The sequence below is a fragment of the Pipistrellus hanaki genome (genome assembly GCF_964339955.1).
Source record: "Pipistrellus hanaki genome assembly, chromosome: 1".
NCBI classification, from domain to species: Eukaryota; Metazoa; Chordata; class Mammalia; order Chiroptera; family Vespertilionidae; genus Pipistrellus; species Pipistrellus hanaki.
Genome location: NC_140503.1, coordinates 67,758,474 through 67,778,281, shown reverse-complemented (window position 1 = coordinate 67,778,281; position 19,808 = coordinate 67,758,474). Strand labels below are relative to the sequence as shown.

The following is a 19,808-nucleotide window of genomic DNA, read 5'->3' as shown; positions in this document are numbered from 1 at the left end:
CTGTTTCTAAGCTTCTGGCATCATTTTTCCTTAGTTCTGCAGAGATCATTACTCTACTCTAGAGATAAAATTTGCAAATTTTCTCAGTATCCTTTTTAAAAAATAATCATACATTTCCCTTCAGAGCTGCATGAAATCCTGGTGACACTTCCGGATGTATTAGGAGGCAGACTGTGGGGTAGACCGCAGTGGAAGCTTCTGCTGCCTATAGCTAATAAGATGGGTTCAGGCAATCAAATCTTCAGATTGGCTGGGATATTGTGGCCTAGAGTGTGGTTTAGACTAGAACTACTTAAAGTCCCTCTCAACCAGAGATTTCTGAAAAATCAGCCACTGAACAATTTTTCTTCTCTCTCCCCACCCATATTGCTCATCTCTGCCATCAGTACCTTCAGAGCAGCAGAGTATAAAACCCACGAGTAACTAAGATTGGACTTACCCACTTGCCCAAGCCTGGGAAGTCATGTTCAGGATCATACAGGTGCTGGTTCAACTGGAATTCTTGACTGAACTCTGCTGTGTCGGGGGTGTGTTCTAGACATCCATCATCTGCTGCAAACAGCAAAGGGCTTGAGGAATGGCCAAGGCATTTAACATTATTCCAAAAGAGTTCATTTATTAAAAACAACCAGACACCCAAAGGTCAGACTGTATTCACATCAGTCACTCAAAGTCACTTTTCCTCTGGGATTTGTTCATCCCAAATGCTCGTACCTGTGGCTGAGACTGTTTGGCTGCCCACCAAAGCCACTTTCCCTTTCCCCTCTGCACACAGCCAATTTTCCAGCCGTGCTTTGCAACAGGGCGGTGCTGTGGACCTGAGTTTGGGCCAATGGGACGTGGGCAGAAATGATATATTGCATTTCCAGGCCTAGCCCATACAAACCTCCTATATAACCCCACTCCCTGTTCCATGCCCGAATCGTTGTTCTGCTTTATACATGTAGGCAATCAGGGCAACTATGTAGAATTTAATGGACAAACTGAACTAACAAGCAAAATAGACACAGACTCATAGATAGAGAGCAGGCAGACAGCTCGGGTGGGGGGCAGATGTTGGGGGGGGGGGGGGATTGAGCAAAAAAGAGAAAAAGAGAGAAAGAACTCATGGACATGAACCACAGTGTGGTGACTGCGGTGGGAAGAGGGGTGGGTGGAGATGGAAGGGGTATAGGTAGAATAAATGGTGATGGAAAAACAAAAATGAAAGATGACAGTCTTGTTGCTGAACCTCTCACCCCACCACACCCTCCCCACCACATCCTCACCACCTCTGGCAGGACTTCACAGGAGTGAGGAATAAACTCCTATTGTATTAAGACACTATCTGCTTTATCTTTTATAACAGCAAGTATTTCCTTAACTAATACACTTCCCTTCCACATGACTCACTCTGTTTTCCCTTGGGTGAGCTCTTTAGCAACACTTCCAGCTCTTGGAGAACATACATGACACAAGAACAACAATCACTAGACAGTACCTGTGGTTGTGTGTTATGGGGGTAATGGGGTAAATTTTGAAGTCAGACTGAGCAGAGCTTGGGGTTCAAATCCTGGCTCATTAAGTGACAGATAGGTTTAGTTCCTTAGAAAAGTTAACTTAGTCTCTCTAAGTCCATTTACTCATCTGTGAGATGGGAGTAATCAAATACGTACCTTACAGGCTGCTGTGAGAAATAGAGATGATGGTACACAGAGCATTTGGCATATACTAGGTTTGGTCTTTGTTTTAATTCCTTCCCCACCACCTCCCTTTAAATGACGGTTTATACTATGACTGCTCTTTGAAATAAAGCATGTCTTCCATTCCAACCCAAGAAAGGTTATCCCTCTTTGCTGCTGCTATTACCTATATCCTGTCATTACTAGAAACCATGCTTTGAAAATAAGTCATTTCATTTTTCTGTCTGTAATCTGCTACAGACAATGGTTTAAATAGGGGACAGGGGATAGATTGTGAATTTTGTGTAGGGCTAGGACAGTAGTAAGCAAACTCATTAGTCAACAGAGGCAAATAGCAACAGTACAACAATTGAAATTTCTTTTGAGAGCCAAATTTTTTAAACTTAAACTTCTTCTAATGTTACTTCTTCAAAATCGACTCACCCAGGCCGTGGTATTTTGTGGAAGAGCCACACTCAAGGGGCTAAAGAGCCGCATGTGGCTCACGAGCCGCAGTTTGCAAACCATGGGGCTGGGGGAAGAAAGAATCCCTTTGCACAGGGATAATGAACCAGCAAAGGCAATGGTGGTCTAGTCCCCTGAGACTGCTCTGACACCTTCCGGCAGCATTAGGCTCCAGTCTCTCAGCTCTTAGCAGCATCAGCTCTGGTGGAAGCCAAGCACCTGAACAAATCCCTAATGTGGCTCTATTGTGGCTCACCACTTTTCATGGAACTGTTCATCTAATTTCTTCATCTAGAGCAATTAACACACAGGGAAGGGAGAGCAAACGAAGAGAATTCTGGCCATCTGCATAAGGCAGCTTTGCAACCTGTTCATAATTGTTCCGCCAGCACCTCGGAGGGCCCAGACTGAGAGAAAAGATGAAGCCCTCTCCTGGGAACCAGATGTGTCTTGGGCCTGATAATGTGCCCTGGAATTCACCTCCTGTCCCTGAGGACGGGCTCTCTGGGTCCCGCTGCTCTGACCAAGGTGAGGGGGCTTGCTTCAGAGGAGAGCATGGCACCGGAGGGGAAGACAGTTTGATTCTTGGGTTGCTCAATGGTGTGGTGTCAGGATCTCAGTGAGGCATATCTCAAGCAACTTCCTACAAATAATGACCACATCTACAAGTGATTTCCCTTTTAGAATGCAAATTGTGGTACAAAAAAGACTGAGTAACAGAAAGATAACAAAGGAAATGGCAGGAAAATTGTGACAAGAAAGGGTCTGGGAGTTGGGTTTTTATTCAACTCTATCAGCCCACCTAATTGCTATTCTCAGAGCTCCTATGTGCTTCATTGCATAAGTCTGTATTTTTCTTTTGTCAGGATAACCTACATTGCATGTTTGTTTGTTTGTTTGTTTTAATATATTTTATTGATTTTTTACAGAGAGGAAGAGAGAGTGAGAGTGAGAAACATCAATGAGAGAGAATCATCGACCAGCTGCCTCTTGCACACCCCCACTGGGGATGTGCCCGCAACCAAGGTACATGCCTTTGACCGGAATCAAGCCGGGACCTTTCAGTCGGCAGGCCAATGCTCTATCCACTGAGCCAAACCGGTTTCAGCTACATTGCATGTTTTTTAAAGGTACTGACTATGTCTTCATTTTCATACTGAAGAGCCTGAGGCCCTGGGAAGAAATAAGACCGCTGTAGTGGACACTAGAACTTAGATCTCTTGGCTCTAAGTCCGCTTCTCTTTCCATCCTCTTAAAACAGCAGTTTTAAAACTTAGTATGCACCAGAATCACATAGAAGGCGGGTTAAAACACAGATCCCTGGGTCCTACCCCGGAGTTTCTGATCCAATAGGTCTGGGGTAAGACTTAAAATTTTCATTCCTTGCAGACTGGTGCAGCCACTATGGAAAGCAGTATGGAGTTTCCTCAAAAAATTAAATATGGAACTGCCATTTGACCCAGTGATCCCACTTCTAGGAATATATCCTAAGAAACCCAAAGCACCAATCAGAAAGAATGTATGTACCTCTATGTTCATAGCAGCACAATTTACTATAGCTATGATCTGGAAACAGCCTAAATGCACATCAGCAGATGAGTGGATAGAAAAGCTGTGGTACATCTATACCACATTATACTATGAGCAGTAAAAAAGAAGTATTTCTTAAACTTTGAGACAGCATGGAGGGACATTAGTCAACGGAGCCAAATATCAACAGTACAACGATTAAAATTTCTTTTGAGAGCCAAATTTTTTAAACTTAGACTTCTTCTAACACCACTTCTTCAAAACAGACTCGCTCAGGCTGTGGTATTTTGTGGAAGAGCCACACTCAAGGGGCCAAAGAGCCGCATATGGCTCGAGAGCCACAGTTTGCTGACCACGGTGCTAAGCGAAATAAGTCAGTCAGAGAAAGACAAGTATCACATGATTGCACTCATATGTGGAATCTAAGTAACATAATAAACTGGTGAATGGAGAGGATCCAGAGACATGAAAGCATGGAACAGAATGCGGAATCTCTGAGAGAAGGTGGGGGAGGGTGGTGGGTGGGAGGTAATCAACCGAAGACCTGGTATGCATATATGCATGGCCCATGGACACAGACAATAGAGTGGTGAAGGCCTAAGTCAGGGGGCAGGGGAGGGTTGAAGGGGGTCAATGGGAGAAAAAGGGGGACATATGTAATACTTTCAACAATAAAGAATTATTTTTTTTTTAAGTTTGCATTCCTAATAAGTTTCCAGGTAATGCGGATGCTACAGGTCATGGAACCACACCTGAAGAACCACTGCACTGTCCACTTAACCAAATCCCTATGGGGACTATTGGTCTTCAAACTCTAAACGGCTCTTTCTTCCTGCCCTCCAAAGCCCAACAAGCAAGTAAAATGCAGCAGGAGCCAGCATCCCCACTTCTGGGCCACATCCAACTGCTTTGGTTGCTCCATCCCAGGATGGAGGCTCCGTGACCATGAAAAACAGAGACCTCACCCTAAATGAAAAGAGGAGTATCTTTCAGAGACAGAGTCTTCCAGACAAAACATGCATTGTGTTAAAGAAAAGCGAAGGGGCCAGTGCTACACACTTTTCCAACAAGGCAATTTGTCATGGTGGTTGAGTGCAGGGTACTGAATCAGGTAGGCCTGGGTTTGAGTCTTGGCTCAGCTACTTGCTATATAGATAGTGTTAGGCATGTTACTCTCTAAGCTTCAGTTTCTGTGCATATAAAATAAGGATAATAGGTACCAACTACTCTTATTAGGCTTGGAGAAAAAGACTACTTTGGGGCTAAAAGTTCACCCAAGCCCAAGGAAACGAGGTGCATTACTTACTAGTGGCCAAGCTCACTACAATCAGGATGTCACTTAATGATCCTTACTCTGTGCGAGGCGCTATGCCAAGTGCTTCACATGAATAATTTCATTTAATTCACACAATAACCCCCATTTTGCAAATGAGGAAACTAAAGTGCAACGTGGTTAATTAACTTTTTCAAGGTCACAGATTTTGACCTTGGGTTTGAATTTGGGTAGTCCAAGCCTAGAGCCACTGTTTTAACCATCCAAGTAAGCTGCTCAAAGCCCAGCATAAGTGTAGCTCGTTCACGAGTCACTTTTTTTTTTTAATAAATCTTTATTGTTCATATTATTACAAATGTTCCTCTTTCCACCCCCCCCCCCCCATTGCTCTCCTCCACCAGGTTCCCACCCCACCCTCTGCCCTTTCCCCATCCCCCATTGTCCTCATCCATAGGTGCACAGTTTATGTTCAGTTTCTTCCCACATCCCCCTCTCCCCTTTTCCCCAAGAATCGTCAGTTCACTCCCCTTCCATACCTCTGATTCTATTATATTCAACAGTTAATATTGTTCATCAGTTTTTTTAAATTTTCTTGGTTTTTAGATTCACTTGTTGATAGTTACGTATTTGTTGTTCATAATTTTTATCTTTATTTACTTTCTCTTCCGAAAGAACCCCCTTCAGCAATTCATATAATTCTGGTTTGGTGATAATGAACTCCTTTAGCTTTTTTTTATTAGTGAAGCTCTTTATATGGCCTTCGATTCTGAGTGATAGCTTTGCTAGATAGATTATTTTTGGTTATAGGTTCTTACTATTCATCACCTTGAATATTTCTTGCCATTCCCATCTGGCCTGCATGGTTTCTGTTGAGAAATCAGCTGACAATTGTAAGGTGCTCCTTTATAGGTAACTACCTGCTTTTCTCTTGCTGCCTTTAATATTCTCTCTTTGTCTTTTGCTCTTGGAATTTTAATTATGATGTGTCTTGGTGTGGTCTTCTTTGTATTCCTTTTGTTTGGAGTTCTGTGCACTTCTTTGACTTGTAAGTCTAATTCTTTCACCAGGTGGGGGAAGTTTTCTGTCACTATTTCTTTCAGTATGTTTTCGATATCTTGCTCTCTCTCATCTTGTGGGACCCCCATAATTCTGATGTTGGTTCGCTTGAAGTTGTCCCAGAGGTTTCTTACATTATCTTCAATTTTCTGGATTCTCTTGCCTTCTTGCTTCTGTGGAGGAGTGTCTTCTGGCTCTTTTTGTTCCAAATCTTTGACTTGATTCTTGCGATCGTCCATTCTGTTTTTAGGACTCTGTATAATATTTTTTATTTCAGACAATGTAATCTTTGTTTCTTGTTGATCCCTTATTATTTCTAGTTGATCCCTTTTCATATCCTCATAGGCCTCGTTTATTTTATCAGCCTTTTCTAGGAGATTCTTGAACAACCTTATAAGTGTAGTCTTGAACTCTATATCCAGTCACTTTTTGTCCTCCATTTCTTTGGTTTGTGATCTATTTCATTGTCTCGGCATTTTCGCAGCTTCCCTGATGGGGCGGAGTTCCAGGGTGGAGCCTACAGGCTTGGCTTCCATCAGCCACGCCCTATGCGGCTCCTGAGTCTCAGTATTCCTTAGGGTCCTTCAGTACTCCCTGCAAGCACCTCTGAGAGAAAGGTATCCTCAATTTTCACCTGCTACGAAACAGTCTAGGCTCTCCCCCAATGAGCCCAAAACTGGAGTTCAGTTCAGTTGGAATTGGGGTTGGAAGTGGCATTCAGAGCAGTCCAGAGCTTTTGTCTCCTTCCCGCCAGGGCAATCCCGTGGCACAGCCAACCATCCCTTCTCTGCGCACAATGTGCGTGCCTCCGGGACCTCCTTTCACCGCTCCCCCGGGGTTCTGCCTTACAGCCCAGCTCCCTCTGTTTGAGCCTGGGTCCCCAGGGTCTGTCCTAGAACGAGGGTTCAGAGCAGTTAGAACTGGGGCCCAGCACAGTCAGGAGCCCCTGTCTCCTTTCCACCAGGGCAATCTGGCAGCAGAGTCAACAGTCCGTCCTCTGTGCACAATGTGCGTGCCTCTGGGGGCTCTGCCTTTCGCTGCTCCCCTGGGATTCTGCCTCACAGCCCCGGGTCCCTCTGTTTAAGCCTGGGTCCCCAGGGTCTGGCCTAGAACTGGGGTTCAGCGCTGTCGGGTCTGGGGTTCAGCACAGTCGGAGCTTTTATCTCCTTCCAGCTAGGGAACGCCAGCCAGGCACTCAGCCGCCTCTCCTCTCCAGCTCTGTCCTCTCCACGCCCGCTGCGTGTCTCTGTACCTTAGGCTTTTACAGCTCCTCTGCTCTTCCTTCTGGTTTTTTCCTTGCTTCTCATTGTAGAATTTCCAGTCACTCGACTTTCCTGTAGTTCTGGGTAATGTCCATTTTATATTTTAGTTGTATTTTATTGAAATTGTTGTGTGTGGCTGCGGCTGGGTGTTTACCTGTGCAGCCATCTTGGATTCTCCTCCACCCATTCACGAGTCATTCTCTTTGGTGTCAGGAAATAGGAGCGTGGGAAGAACATACAAGTAGCAAGGAAATTTTCAATTTTCTTCCTTAACCAACTTCTTATCTTACTAGACCCCCTCCCCTCATTCCACCTCCTGGACACTAAGGAAACATTTCAGGATGGATTCTAACTAATTGAGATGTAGTTGGAATGTTGATTGTCAAGAGAAGTCAGGAAAACAAATGGCATGGGCAATCCACGAACCAAGTAGCCAGTTCCAAAGACACTAAACATGGGCAGCCATTATGCATCATAGAAGGGAGGTGGGGCCGAAACTGGTTTGGCTCAGTGGATAGAGCGTCGGCCTGCAGACTGAAAGGTCCCATGTTCGATTCTGGTCTCTATCCCTCTTCCTTCCTCTCTTTAGAAAATCAATAAAATATATTTAGAAAAAGAAGGAGGAGGAGAAGAAGGAGGAGGAGGAGGAGGAGGAGAGGGAGGGGGTGAGACATATGTGGGGAGGGGTTTGGGATGGGAATGGGGGGATGAGGACAATTATGTGATACCATAATCAATAAAATAAAAAATAAAAATAAAAAATAGCCTCAGTTTCCATTTCCAAAGAGGGAGAGACAGAATGTAAAGCCCTGGCAAGGAAGTCCTATGCGGGGGTATCTGAATACCTGAACTCATCAAGAAACGTATTCTAGAATAAAATTTCCCTTCCAATACACTTACAAGTGCATGAGGGCTCATTTGGACTAGAAACACCATCTCTCACAATATTTGTAGCTGATCTTAGAATTTTTTAAAAAATATATATATTTTATTGATTTTTTACAGAGAGGAAGAGAGAGGGATAGAGAGTTAGAAACATCGATGAGAGAGAATCATTGATCAGCTGCCTCTTGCACACCCCCTACTGGGGATGTGCCCACAACCAAGGTACATGCCCCTGACCAGAATAGAACCTGGGACCTTTCAGTCCGCAGGCTGACGCTCTATCCACTTAGCCAAACCGGTTTTGGCTGATCTTAGAATTTTTTATTTCCTCCCAAGGCCACTGCCATACGTGGGAAGCAAAGGACATGTCGATTACCTGTTTTTCCAACGGGACAAGGGTTTGGAGGGTCAGGGTAGCCCTGATCCTCACTGAAGTCCTTGGGAATGTTGTCACCAGTCAACTCGGCCACGATGTTTGGGATGTTGCCAAAAGGACCCAAGTGCTGCAGACCTTCATGAGCTCCACCTGCCAGGGAACCAGAAGCAGTTCGTTTCAGTGCAGTTACATTCGTTTAACGAATATTGAATCAGGCATGTCATCCATGCAATGCTCCACGCTCTGTGCTGGGGAGAGAAAAAGAACCAAGCAATTCCTGCCTTTGGTAAAAATTTTAAAATTTAGTTGTAGAAACAGACACATATATACAATAGTATATATGTATATATTATACATATATCTTTTCTACACAAAGTGCACTGTATACGTTCTAGAATAGAAATGTCAACACAGCATCATGGAAGCATAGAAAAGGGGGAGTTTCATTTTACTGATGTGAGAGGGAGGGCTTCTTGGGCCAACTGGGACATGAGCAGCACTGACTCAGGTGGGTAGGGCTTTGGAAGCAGAGTGTGGAGCTTCTGGCCTGGGTGAGGGAAGGTGGGGAAAGGAAAAAGTGAGAACAGGCTGAATGACAACCCATAACCACAAAGGGTAGGTAAAGAAAAAAGTCACTGCCATTCTAGATCAGCCACTTCACATTCAGTGTTACTTTAATCATTTCTTCTCTGCATAGCTTTGTATACATAAATGTTTATTCACTTTTTACTTAATATTAAAACACAAGAGTCTTCCGTGTGGCTGCACAGTCTCTGTGAATGGCTGTGTAGCTTTCTAGCCAGTGGCTCGACCACAGCATATCAATCATTCCCCTACATGGGACATTTAGTGCTTCTCAATTTACTCTTAGGAATCATTTTTTCCATGTTTTGGATTAATCTTCCTCAGTATTGATTTCCGTAAGTCAAAATACAAGGTCAAAGGCTATAAAGAATTTGATGGCTCCTTATGTTATACTAGAGGCCCAGTGCACCACATTCGTGCATTAGGGGGGGAGGGTGGGGAGGAGTCCCTCAGCCTAGCCTGCACCCTCTTGCAGTCCAGGACCCCAGGGAGTGGGCTTAAGCCAGCAGACGGACATCCCCCTGAGGGGTACTTAGCCCTGCCGTGGATACGGTCCCACCACTGCCACTGTGCTCCCCAGCTGTGAGCTTCTGGCTGAGCAGTACTCCCTCTGTGGGAGCACACTGACCACCAGGGGAAAGCTCCTGCATTGAGCAACTGCCCTCTGGTGGTCAGTGCACATTATAGTGACCGGTCTTTCCACCATTCAGTCAATTTGCACATTAGCCTTTTATTATATAGGATTGCCAAACTGCTCTCCCAAAAAAGAGCTACACATGTTTAGAGACCTTGAAGATCTCTTTTGTATTTCCCTTTTCAGGTAAGGTTTTTATTATAATGATTCTGAAGGTAATAGTGGGTTAACAAATTCTTTTTATTTGAGAAGAATATTGATTTGCATGCACTGGTTTCAACCCGAGCAATATCAAATAAATGGGAAATAAGTCTTGTAAAAAGAAAAAAAAAGGAGGTTCAATTTATAAAGTATCTGCAACAAAATATGAGACTATCACTTCTACAGCATCTTTATCAGCACTGGGTTTTATACAAATAATTTTTATGTCTTCTTTGCTAATTTAAAAGGCTCTGAGGGGGAAAAAAAGTACTATTTATTTGTAATGTCATTGATTACTGGGTTAGTCAAATATCTTTCCATGTGCTTATTACTAGTTTTCATTTCTTTTTTATGAGTTGTCTGTTCATGCCCTTGGAACTTCAGTATTTCTCATATAAATGCGTATGATCATTTTATATAATAAAGATATCAGGATGTCACATTTTCTGCAAAGATTTTCCCATATCATCTGACTTTGAATTCTGGACATTATGGTGATATTTTCTTAATGTAAGTTTTTAATATTTATAGAGTCAGATTTGTTGCTGTTATTCCCCTTTGTGATTTCTTGCCATCCTTCTAAACTTACAAAATCCTATCCTTTCAGAACTACTACCCTGTTTCCCCGAAAATAAGACAGTGTCTTATATTAATTTTTGCTCCCAAAGATGAGCTATATCTTATTTTCAGGGGATGTCTTATTTTTCCATGAAGAAGAATACGGTACACATTTATTGTTAAATGAAAATAAAGGAAATTTATTACCTGTATACGGTACGGTAGTACAGTAGTTGTCAATACAAACCAGACAAACTGTGAATCCTACAGTATCAAGAATTTACTCATTTATTCAATGACAATCATGTCATCATCTTCTGGAACATCATCATAACAATACAATTCCTGGATTTCCTGGTGAGTTTCTTGTGACTCCATTTCTTTCAGAATCAGTGGACCAAATCTCTCATGTTTAGCAATAGCACTGTCTTTAAATGAGTACTTCTTGTCAAGGTAGCCTGCTCACAGTGTATTTGCAATGCAACTGTCAGTGATTTTCTCCCATGAATTCTTCACCCAAGTCACAACTTCTTGCAGTTTAGGTTTAACAAAGTTTCCACGCTGATTTCTCTCTATTCTATTTTCAATGTAGTCATTAATTTTCATGCACAAATTGTCTTTGAATGGCTTGTTTATTGCAATATCAAGAGTCTGGAGATAGGCTGTCATTCCTGCGGGAATCATTATCTGATCTATTTTTCTTTTGTGAAGAAATGTCTTCATGTCTTTAGCGCGGTGAGCGCTGGCTGCATCCCAGCCTAGCAGACCTCTTCGGCTCCCTTGCATAACAAGCGGCAGCATTAAATCAACCCACTTCCTTATAACTGCCTGTGTGGCCCAGGCTTTTTCAGTTTCAAGAATAAAAACGCCCAAAACACGTTCAATCTTTTCCTTCTTGCCCTTAGAAATGATTACAGGTGGGATTTTAGTGCCATCCAGACGAATTGCCAAAATACAGGAAGCATGTGCACTTTCGTAAGCAGTGGAGGGAATGTACACTAAGAAGGCACCCCGCTATTCAATTGTTGTTTGAGATGATTGGCCCATAACCACTGCAGTTTCATCCATAGCAATCTTGTTGGAAAGATTGTATTTAGAGAAGTCAGCATCATCAATAAAGGACTTGAATGCAAGTGCTCGTTTAATAACTTGAGTATCTTCCAACCTAAACAATGTTATAGATCTTCTTAAAGACAGTTAACTTTGCTGAAGAAAATTATCCAGCCAGTGTTGTGATGCTTTGAAGTCTTCAGGGCTATGTCAAACTATGGTGTCATTGCAAGGGCATATTCTTGAATCTGAGCCCTTTTCACAACCAAAGCCTTTGCTCTCCTGTCAACAACCCATTCACAGATCAGGTCTTCCAGCTTGGAAAATAATGGTTGCCGACCTGATCCACACTTGCGCTTTTTAGCATTTCTCTTGTCCACTTGTTCAATGAGGTTACCATACTCTGCTCGCCATTTTCGGACCAATCAGATACTCAACATCTTCTCTTTGCAGAAAGCAGTAAGATTTTGGCCCCAAGAGTCTTCCACAATTCCGTTCTTGTACTCCACTGAGTAGCTTTTTCTTTTTGTGCTCATTTCTAGGGGTAAAAAAAAGGAATTGGAGTATCAAGGTGGGGGGAGGGAAATCGCTTAAAATGACACAGGGGAGGTCAGAGGGGGGAATCAAAATGGCATAGGAGAATCAGAGGGGGGATTACCATTTTAGTAACCCCTTTTGATCCTCCTGTGTCATTGTGATTGCCCCCTCTGATCCTCCTGTGTCATTTTAAGTGATCCCCTTCCCCCCAGCCCTGTGCCACTGAACACCTTCACCAGACACCCCCCCCCCCTACCTCTTTATCAGACATTTACCCCCTGGGGCCTGCCTGGGGACTGTCACTGGGCTTGCTGGGGCCTGGATCTGGGCTGGAGCAGGGTCTGCCACTGACTGAGAACCTTCAGTCATCATGAGGGCGGCCGCGAGCATCAGGTAGTGTCACCAGAAACAGACCAGCACTCACCACCTTCGCCACGTCCAGTCCGCTCTAATCCTCCTGTTCTTCTACATGCATCTGCGAAAGTCTCCTCATCTCTCCCGCCCCACACTCACTGCTCACTCCGACCTCCGCTCCGTCTCCACACAGTAGTGACATCAGGACTCCGCATAATGTCACTGGTTGCTAGACACCAGTCGGGGCAGCCGAAGCGACCAGTTTAGGTTAAATTAATTTTGATTCTGAGACAGAGCCTGGGCGGGGGGGGGCTTATTTTGTGGGGGATGCCTTATATTTCACTCAGAAGGAAACCTGTAAGTAGGTTTTATTTTCGGAGGATGTTTTATTTTCGGGGAAACATGGTACCAACATTTGGATATTTCTTTTAGCTTTTCTATTTATAAAGTTAATTATTTTGTCCACATACTCTTATTTTAGTGCATGTTAAATACCTAACCAATTATCCCACCAGAATTTAATTCTGTCCTTCCCCACTTAGTTCAACAAATACTTACATGCCCCATACATAGCAAAATCTGCTCTGAGCACCAATCACAGCTGTAAATAAACACAATATACATTGTGTAACATGCTTTACTTGTAAGTACAAATTTTTTTCTTATACCCTTAATCCTATCCAATAAAGAGGGAATATGATAATTGACCATCCTACCCTCACAAAGATGGCAGCACACACAGTCAATAGGAGGGAATATGCTAATTGAATGCCACGCCCTCAAAGATGGCAGCACCCTCAGCCACAAGATAGCAGAGCCCAGTCTCCTCAACCCAGCCAGGGTGGCAGGCACTCGGCACAGCCTGGCCCACCCGCAGGCGGGTCTGGCTGCTCCGCAAGCCTGCCTCCAGAGTCTGCCAGTCCCCTCAGCCCCTCAGCCACCCAGGGCCACCCAAGGTGCAAGTAACTTGGGCTGACAGAGGCTTGCACTGCTGGCAGTGGCAGCAGCAGAGGTGTGATTGGGGGCATTGCATTCCCCTGATCGCCAGGTCACCTCCCACCCCTGAGGGCTCCCGGACTGTGAGGTGGGCAGGCTGGGCTGAGGGACTCCCCCTTCCAGTACATGAATTTTCATGCACTGGTCTTCTAGTATACTATAAGGCACAGGAACCTTACTCTTCCAGCATAAGAGCAGGCCATTTCTTGGAATAAATTTCTATTTATTAACTTTAGTGGGGCACAGAGGCCCCACACTCCCAACCTCCTTATTGCATCATCACCTTTTACATAGACCTGTACACAAAGGGCCAAATAAAAATCAAAAGGGGTGCCTGAAAGTAGAACACAAATCAGGCTACAATAGCTCCACTTGGCCTCTATGAGAAGGATGGTCTTGCCAATCTGTCATATTATTTAATTTCAGCAGCTGGATGAGGCTCCCTCATCCAGATGAGCCCGAGCACTGCCCAGCTATGCCTTTTGACACTTGCTTTTCTTTCTTCCTTTCTTTCTTTCTTCCTTTCTTCCTTCTTTCCTTTCCTCTTTCTTTTTCCTTTTTTGGCTGAACCAGCTACACTTTATTTATTTACTTTTTAATATTTTCATTGATTTCAGAGAGAAAGAGAGAAGGAGAGAGAGACAGAAACGTCAATGATGAGAGAAAGAATCAATGATAAGAGAGAATCGTTTGCCTCCTGCATACCCACTACTGGGGATCAAGTCCGCAACCCTGGCCTGTGCCCTTGACAGGAATCGAACCTGGGACCCGTTAGTCCCCAGCCTGGTGCTCTGTCCAGTGAGCAAACAAGCTAGGGCCAACTCCACTTCAGATTGACATATGTTTTTCTTCAGAAAGGTTAATGATTTAATAGGATAATGGCTAGATCTTAGTGTCCTGTAAATTTTATTGTCTCTCTGAAGTGACTTTGTGACACTGTCTTAATTTATTATGTTTTATTAAAGTTCATCCTTAAAAAGATAATCTTACCTCCTTTAATTACAAATTTCTTTAGCCCCCAAATATAGACAGCATCATGTGGGGTTTACATTTGCATTGTATTATATCTCATTTCTTTGAGATGAGAGAGAGTAGCCTGCAGATTTTCTGCATTTAAAAAAAAAGTATTTTAGTAAATTTTTCATGTTAATATTTAAAATATGATGGATTTTTACAGAGTCCATAAAAGTCTAACTATATTCAATTATTCAATTATATTCTTTTACATCCTTACTTACATTTTATCAATTTAAATTATCATAATCTGATGATTGTATGTCAAAACCTACCAATAGCTACCAATAAGTATCTACCAGTCTATACTTATCTACCAATAAGTGTCTGTCAATCTCTTTTATTTCATACTTTTTTCACTTTAGCATTTTGACATTATGTTAGTCAACCTGGTCCAGAGTATAAATTTTCATTTATGTTGTCACTAATTGACAGTTAAGTAAAAAATGACAACTCATATTGTGTTTCATATTTCTTCTATTAGCATTGCACTCTCAGTGTTCGGTAAATCTTTGATGGTCCTTTTATTTTTCACCTTTCTGTTGGTTTGTCAGATTCATACTGCGATGGCTGCCTTCAGAGATAGTTTGTTGACTCGTAGTTATTATCCCACATTAACCCAAGACCTGCAAAAGGTTGGACAGACAGATCAGTACACCTGGTATTGATTTACTTGAAGCCTTGTACAATCTTGGCAATACAGCCACCACTGTGCTTGCCATCGGGCAGGCTCCCCGGAGTGTCAATACATGTCTCAGCTTTTGAAAGCACCCTAGCCTTAAGTGCCAGGAATTATCCAACTTGGCTCAAAGGAGAATGCGTGTCTTAATGCCCCATTAGTAATTAATGAAGGAAGCAAACACAGTTTCCTTTATGGAAGGCCTGCCAAGGCTCTGTTTACCTCGGTGCACCAGTGCCATTAACATGAATGCAGCACTTGTTAGGAGGCAACAGATGTTTAGCACCAGGTAAATACACTATAACACAGGCTCTTTAAAAACTACAGTTTATGACATCGAATCAAGAAGCCCTCTCTGAGGTAGGAACTATGGCAGACATGTAGAAGCAACAGATGCTATCTATCCTTCACTCTCTGGGACCATGAATTTTATAGACAAGGAAAGCATACAGAAAATAATTTGGTAATTATAATGAGTTGATAAGTTCATTATCAATTATATATCACAAAATTATATAGTTGAGAAAGGCCAGTTGGCTGATTCATTATATTGTTTAGATTTGCTGATCCATTACATCTGTAGCCAAGTCAACCAAAATGTTATGATGCTATGGATGGCATTCATTCTGTTTGCCCCAGTCTCAACCAAACACATATCTTTAAATAATTACTTTTTCTGTTAGTCTAAAGTCAGCCGTCGGAAAACTCATTAGTCAACAGAGCCAAATATCAACAGTACAATGATTGAAATTTCTTTAGAGAGCCAAAATTTTTAAACTTAAACTTCTTCTAACACCACTTCTTCAAAATAGACTCACTCAGTCCGTGGTATTTTATGGAAGAGCCACACTCAAGGGGCCAAAGAGCCGCATGTGACTCGAGAGCCGCGGTTTGCCGACTACTGGTATAGACTATAAATGATGTAGAAACTCAGGAAACAATGATCCTGTCAGGGAACCCATGAAGAGGTGACACGAATTAAATAGGGACAGACAGGATCCATGCTTACAGGAGGCAAAGGAAAAACCACACTGAGGGCCCAGAGGTGGGTATGGGCATGAAACATCTGAACCTCAGTGCCAAGCACTGCTGGGGACAGAAGGAGCTGCACAGGAGGGGATAAGGCCAAGGCCAAGCCTAAGAGTATGAATTTATATAGTGATAAACCTCAACCAAAGCTCTCTGGGCAAGAGAGCGATGTGTAGAACATTAATTTAGCAATAAGTTAGTTTAAAGTTCTAATTCCCATCTAGGGGTGCACATCAGAATCACTTGCAGAGTTTTGTTTTGTTTTTAAACCCCTATAAACCTGCTCAAAACCAATGTATCCAAGTGTTCTTCTGAAGACCACTTATGCAAAGGGATGTTGGAGAAAAGTTAGGAAAACCTGCCGTAAGGCTATTGCTGAAACTCGGGGACAAAGAGACAAGGACTGGGGTTAGGGTGGTCACAACATGAGCAGAAATATCTGAGATTTCAAACTGTACAAGGGAGAAATGAGTTAAGAGTCCCTGAGGTCTCAAGGTTTAGAGACACTGATTTGGGGAAATAATGCCATCGGTAAAGATAGGATCTTTCACTACATCTTTAAAATTATGTCAGAGTTAGTTAATTCTACCCTGTGATGATGCATTATCTGTTTCCATCACAGCCATGGCACCCCACAAATGTCTCCAGAATAAACAGAAAATATTTAATTCTTGCCAAATAAGTTTTAAGCCCAGTTTTGTTTATATAAATTTGCTTCATTTAATAAAATTGGTACCAGGCAGCTGTTTATTTCTAAGCTCTAGATATCAAATTATTGGTGGGTTTTCTTTGCATTGCTTTGGCGATAAAGTGTAAATCAGCTCTCATATTCAGAGGCAATGCAGGGCAGGGAGGAGAAAGAAAGGGAAGGAGACCAGAGTTGGTCTGATGTGGGTCAGGGCTCTTAAATCTCCTTCTTGGCCTGCACTGGGACACTTCCTAGAAATCTACTGAGTCTCTTTTCCACATCTTGGAAAACAGCTTTCAGCCCTTTTCTAAGTTGCCATGCCGGCTTTGTGCCTAGATTCTTGCTCCTCTGCATGGTGATCCAGGTGGATGGTTGAAATTGGTTTCAGTTGGCTATCTGGTCAACCTCTGTTCCACATATTCCCACTCATGGACTTTTTAGATCTCCACCTGGCAGCTCCCAGCAAGACTCATATGGACTACTAACTGGGGTTCAGTACTTCCAATACTACCTTGTTCAGAAAGGGGCACTGCCTTTTTAATTAAAAATTCCTTTCAGTTTCAAACCCATTTTCCTACCTTAGTGACTCTGAAGATCAGTTGCCAGTATATAATAAATGCAAATAGGAAACTGAATACATACTGATGCCCCAAATTTTACCATTTTGTTGTATTGGTTGGGTTTTTAACTGTTTGGTCATAGAATAAATCTCTGATATAACACCTCATCTTGTCATTTGACCCCCCTTAAATGTACAGCATAAAAAACAAAATCTGAGTGAACTGAGATTTCCAATTAAAGTAATATCTCTTGGGTATAAAAGGAAGAGATCAACCAAACGACTTATATGCACACATATGAGCCTAACCAGTGGTCAAGGACAATAGGGGGGTGGAGGCCTGAGTGAGGGGGGGGGGCCTGAATGGGGAGGGTAAGGGATTGAAATGGGAGGTTGAGGACAAATATGTGATACCTTAATCAATAAAAAAAAAAATTAATAATAATAAAAAATAAAGTAATATCTCTTATTTCTTCATTGGAGAAGATGATTTTTCTTTTTTTTTAAAGTATATTTTATTGATTTTGTACAGAGAGGAACAGAGGGATAGAGAGTTAGAAACATCGATGAGAGAGAGTCATCGATCAGCTGCCTCTTGCACACCCCCTACTGGGGATGTGCCCGCAACCAAGGTACATGCCCTTGACCGGAATCGAACCCGGGACCCTTCAGTCCCCAAGCCGATGCTCTATCCATTGAGCCAAACCGGTTTCGGCGAGAAGATGATTTTTCATAAAGTATCCAGATCACTGACACATCCTTTGAAACATCAATATTCATTTATTTAACCACATTAAAGGACATTTTTCACTATGAATTTTAGGCAAATAAGCAGTGGCTTTGGAATGTGACCTTTCCTCTTCTTAATAGTGCAGTAGCAGTGTGTTCTCACAGAGCATTGAACTGTATTCAGTGGCACAACGACATTAAATAGTCCAGGCTGCTATGGCTTTCAAAGTTCACTGTCTCTTCCTCCCTTATAAGTTATTAATGCTAACCATTCCAAGTCCTTTGCATAGTGAAGTACAGTCCATAAATGAATAAACTGAGAGTGGGCTTAGGCCCTGCAAATCAAGTCTTCTAATTTACTTTACCACACACATGAATCACAATGCAGATTCTGAGTGAACAGCTGAGGGGTGGGGCTTGAGAATTTGTATTTTTAACAAGCACCCAGGTGATGCTAATGCTGTTCATTCACAAACTACTTTCAGTAGCAAAGGGCAGGAAAACAAGAGAGCCAGACTTCCTCATATTATATATAAGACTAGAGGCCTTGTGCAAGAAATTCGTGCATGGGGAGGGGAGTGTCCCTCAGCCCAGCCTGCACCATCTCCAATCTGGGACCCCTCAAGGGATGTCCGACTGCCCATTTAGGCCTGATCCCACTGGATCTAAACAGTCAGTCAGACATCCCTTTCTCAATCCAGGACTGCTGGCTCCCAACCATTCGCCTGCCTGCCAGCCTGATCACCTCCTAACCACTCCCCTGCCAGCCTGATCAATGCCTAACTGCTCCCCTGATGGCCCAATTGCCCCTACCTGCCCTCCCCTGCCAGCCTGGTCACCTCTAACTGCCCTCCTCTGACAGCCTGGTCACCCCCCAATTGCCCTCCCCTGCAGTCCTGGTTGCCCCCAACTGCCCTCCCCTGCAGGCCTGTTTGCCCCTAACTGTCCTCACCTAAAGGCCTGGTCCCTCCCAATTGCCCTTCCCTGCTGGCCATCTTGTGGTGGCCATCTTGTCTCTACATGGAGGTGGCCATCTTTGACCAGATGGGGGTGGCCATCTTGTGTGTTGGAGTGATAGTCAATTTGCATATTACCTCTTTATTAGATAGGATTAAATTAGCTCTGAGAGAGACCTTGCAGTGACCATCTTGGTTCATAGAGTCTGTGACATCCAGTGTGGCTGCTGAGAGGCTTTTTAAATCCACCTTACACCTGTTAGAATGCCCATTTCAACAAGAAAAATAATAATAATAATTATATATATGTTGGAGAGGTTGTGGGGGAAAAGAAAACCTTATTCACTGTTATTGGGAATGAAAACTGGTATAGCCACTGTGGAAAACAGAATGGAAATTCCTCAAAAAATTAAGAATAGAATTACCATATGACCCAGCAACCCCTCTTCTGTGTATCTACCCCCAAAATATGAAAACATTTATTGGAAATTATACTTGCACCCCTATGTTCATTACAGCTTTATTCATGGTGGCCAAGATATGGAAACAACCAAAGTGTTCTTCACCAGAGGATTGTACAAAGAAGATATGATTGCCAAAATTGGTTTGGCTCATTGGTAGAGCATCGGTCTGTGGACTGAAAGGTCCCAGGTTTGATTCTGGTCAGGGGCATGTACGTTGGTTGCGGGCACATCCCCGGTAGGGGGTGTGCAAGAGGCAGTTGGTCGATG

The 19,808-nt window shown here is 43.1% G+C and overlaps 1 protein-coding gene across 2 annotated transcripts in view; it reads right to left on the bottom strand.

Moving 5' to 3' along the window:
- The window catches only part of SCG5 (secretogranin V), a 56,686-nt gene that overhangs the window by 11,236 nt on the left and 25,642 nt on the right, over positions 1-19,808 (bottom strand). Inside the window, exons 3-4 of one of the 2 annotated variants that reach the window (XM_084895493.1) lie at positions 8,509-8,658; positions 440-552 (exon numbers count right to left, since the gene is read on the bottom strand). In XM_084895493.1, the coding sequence (XP_084751619.1) occupies positions 440-552; positions 8,509-8,658 (263 nt within the window). The remainder of the gene's footprint in view (positions 1-439; positions 553-8,508; positions 8,659-19,808) is intronic. The other variant, XM_084895492.1, reaches the window with a different exon arrangement.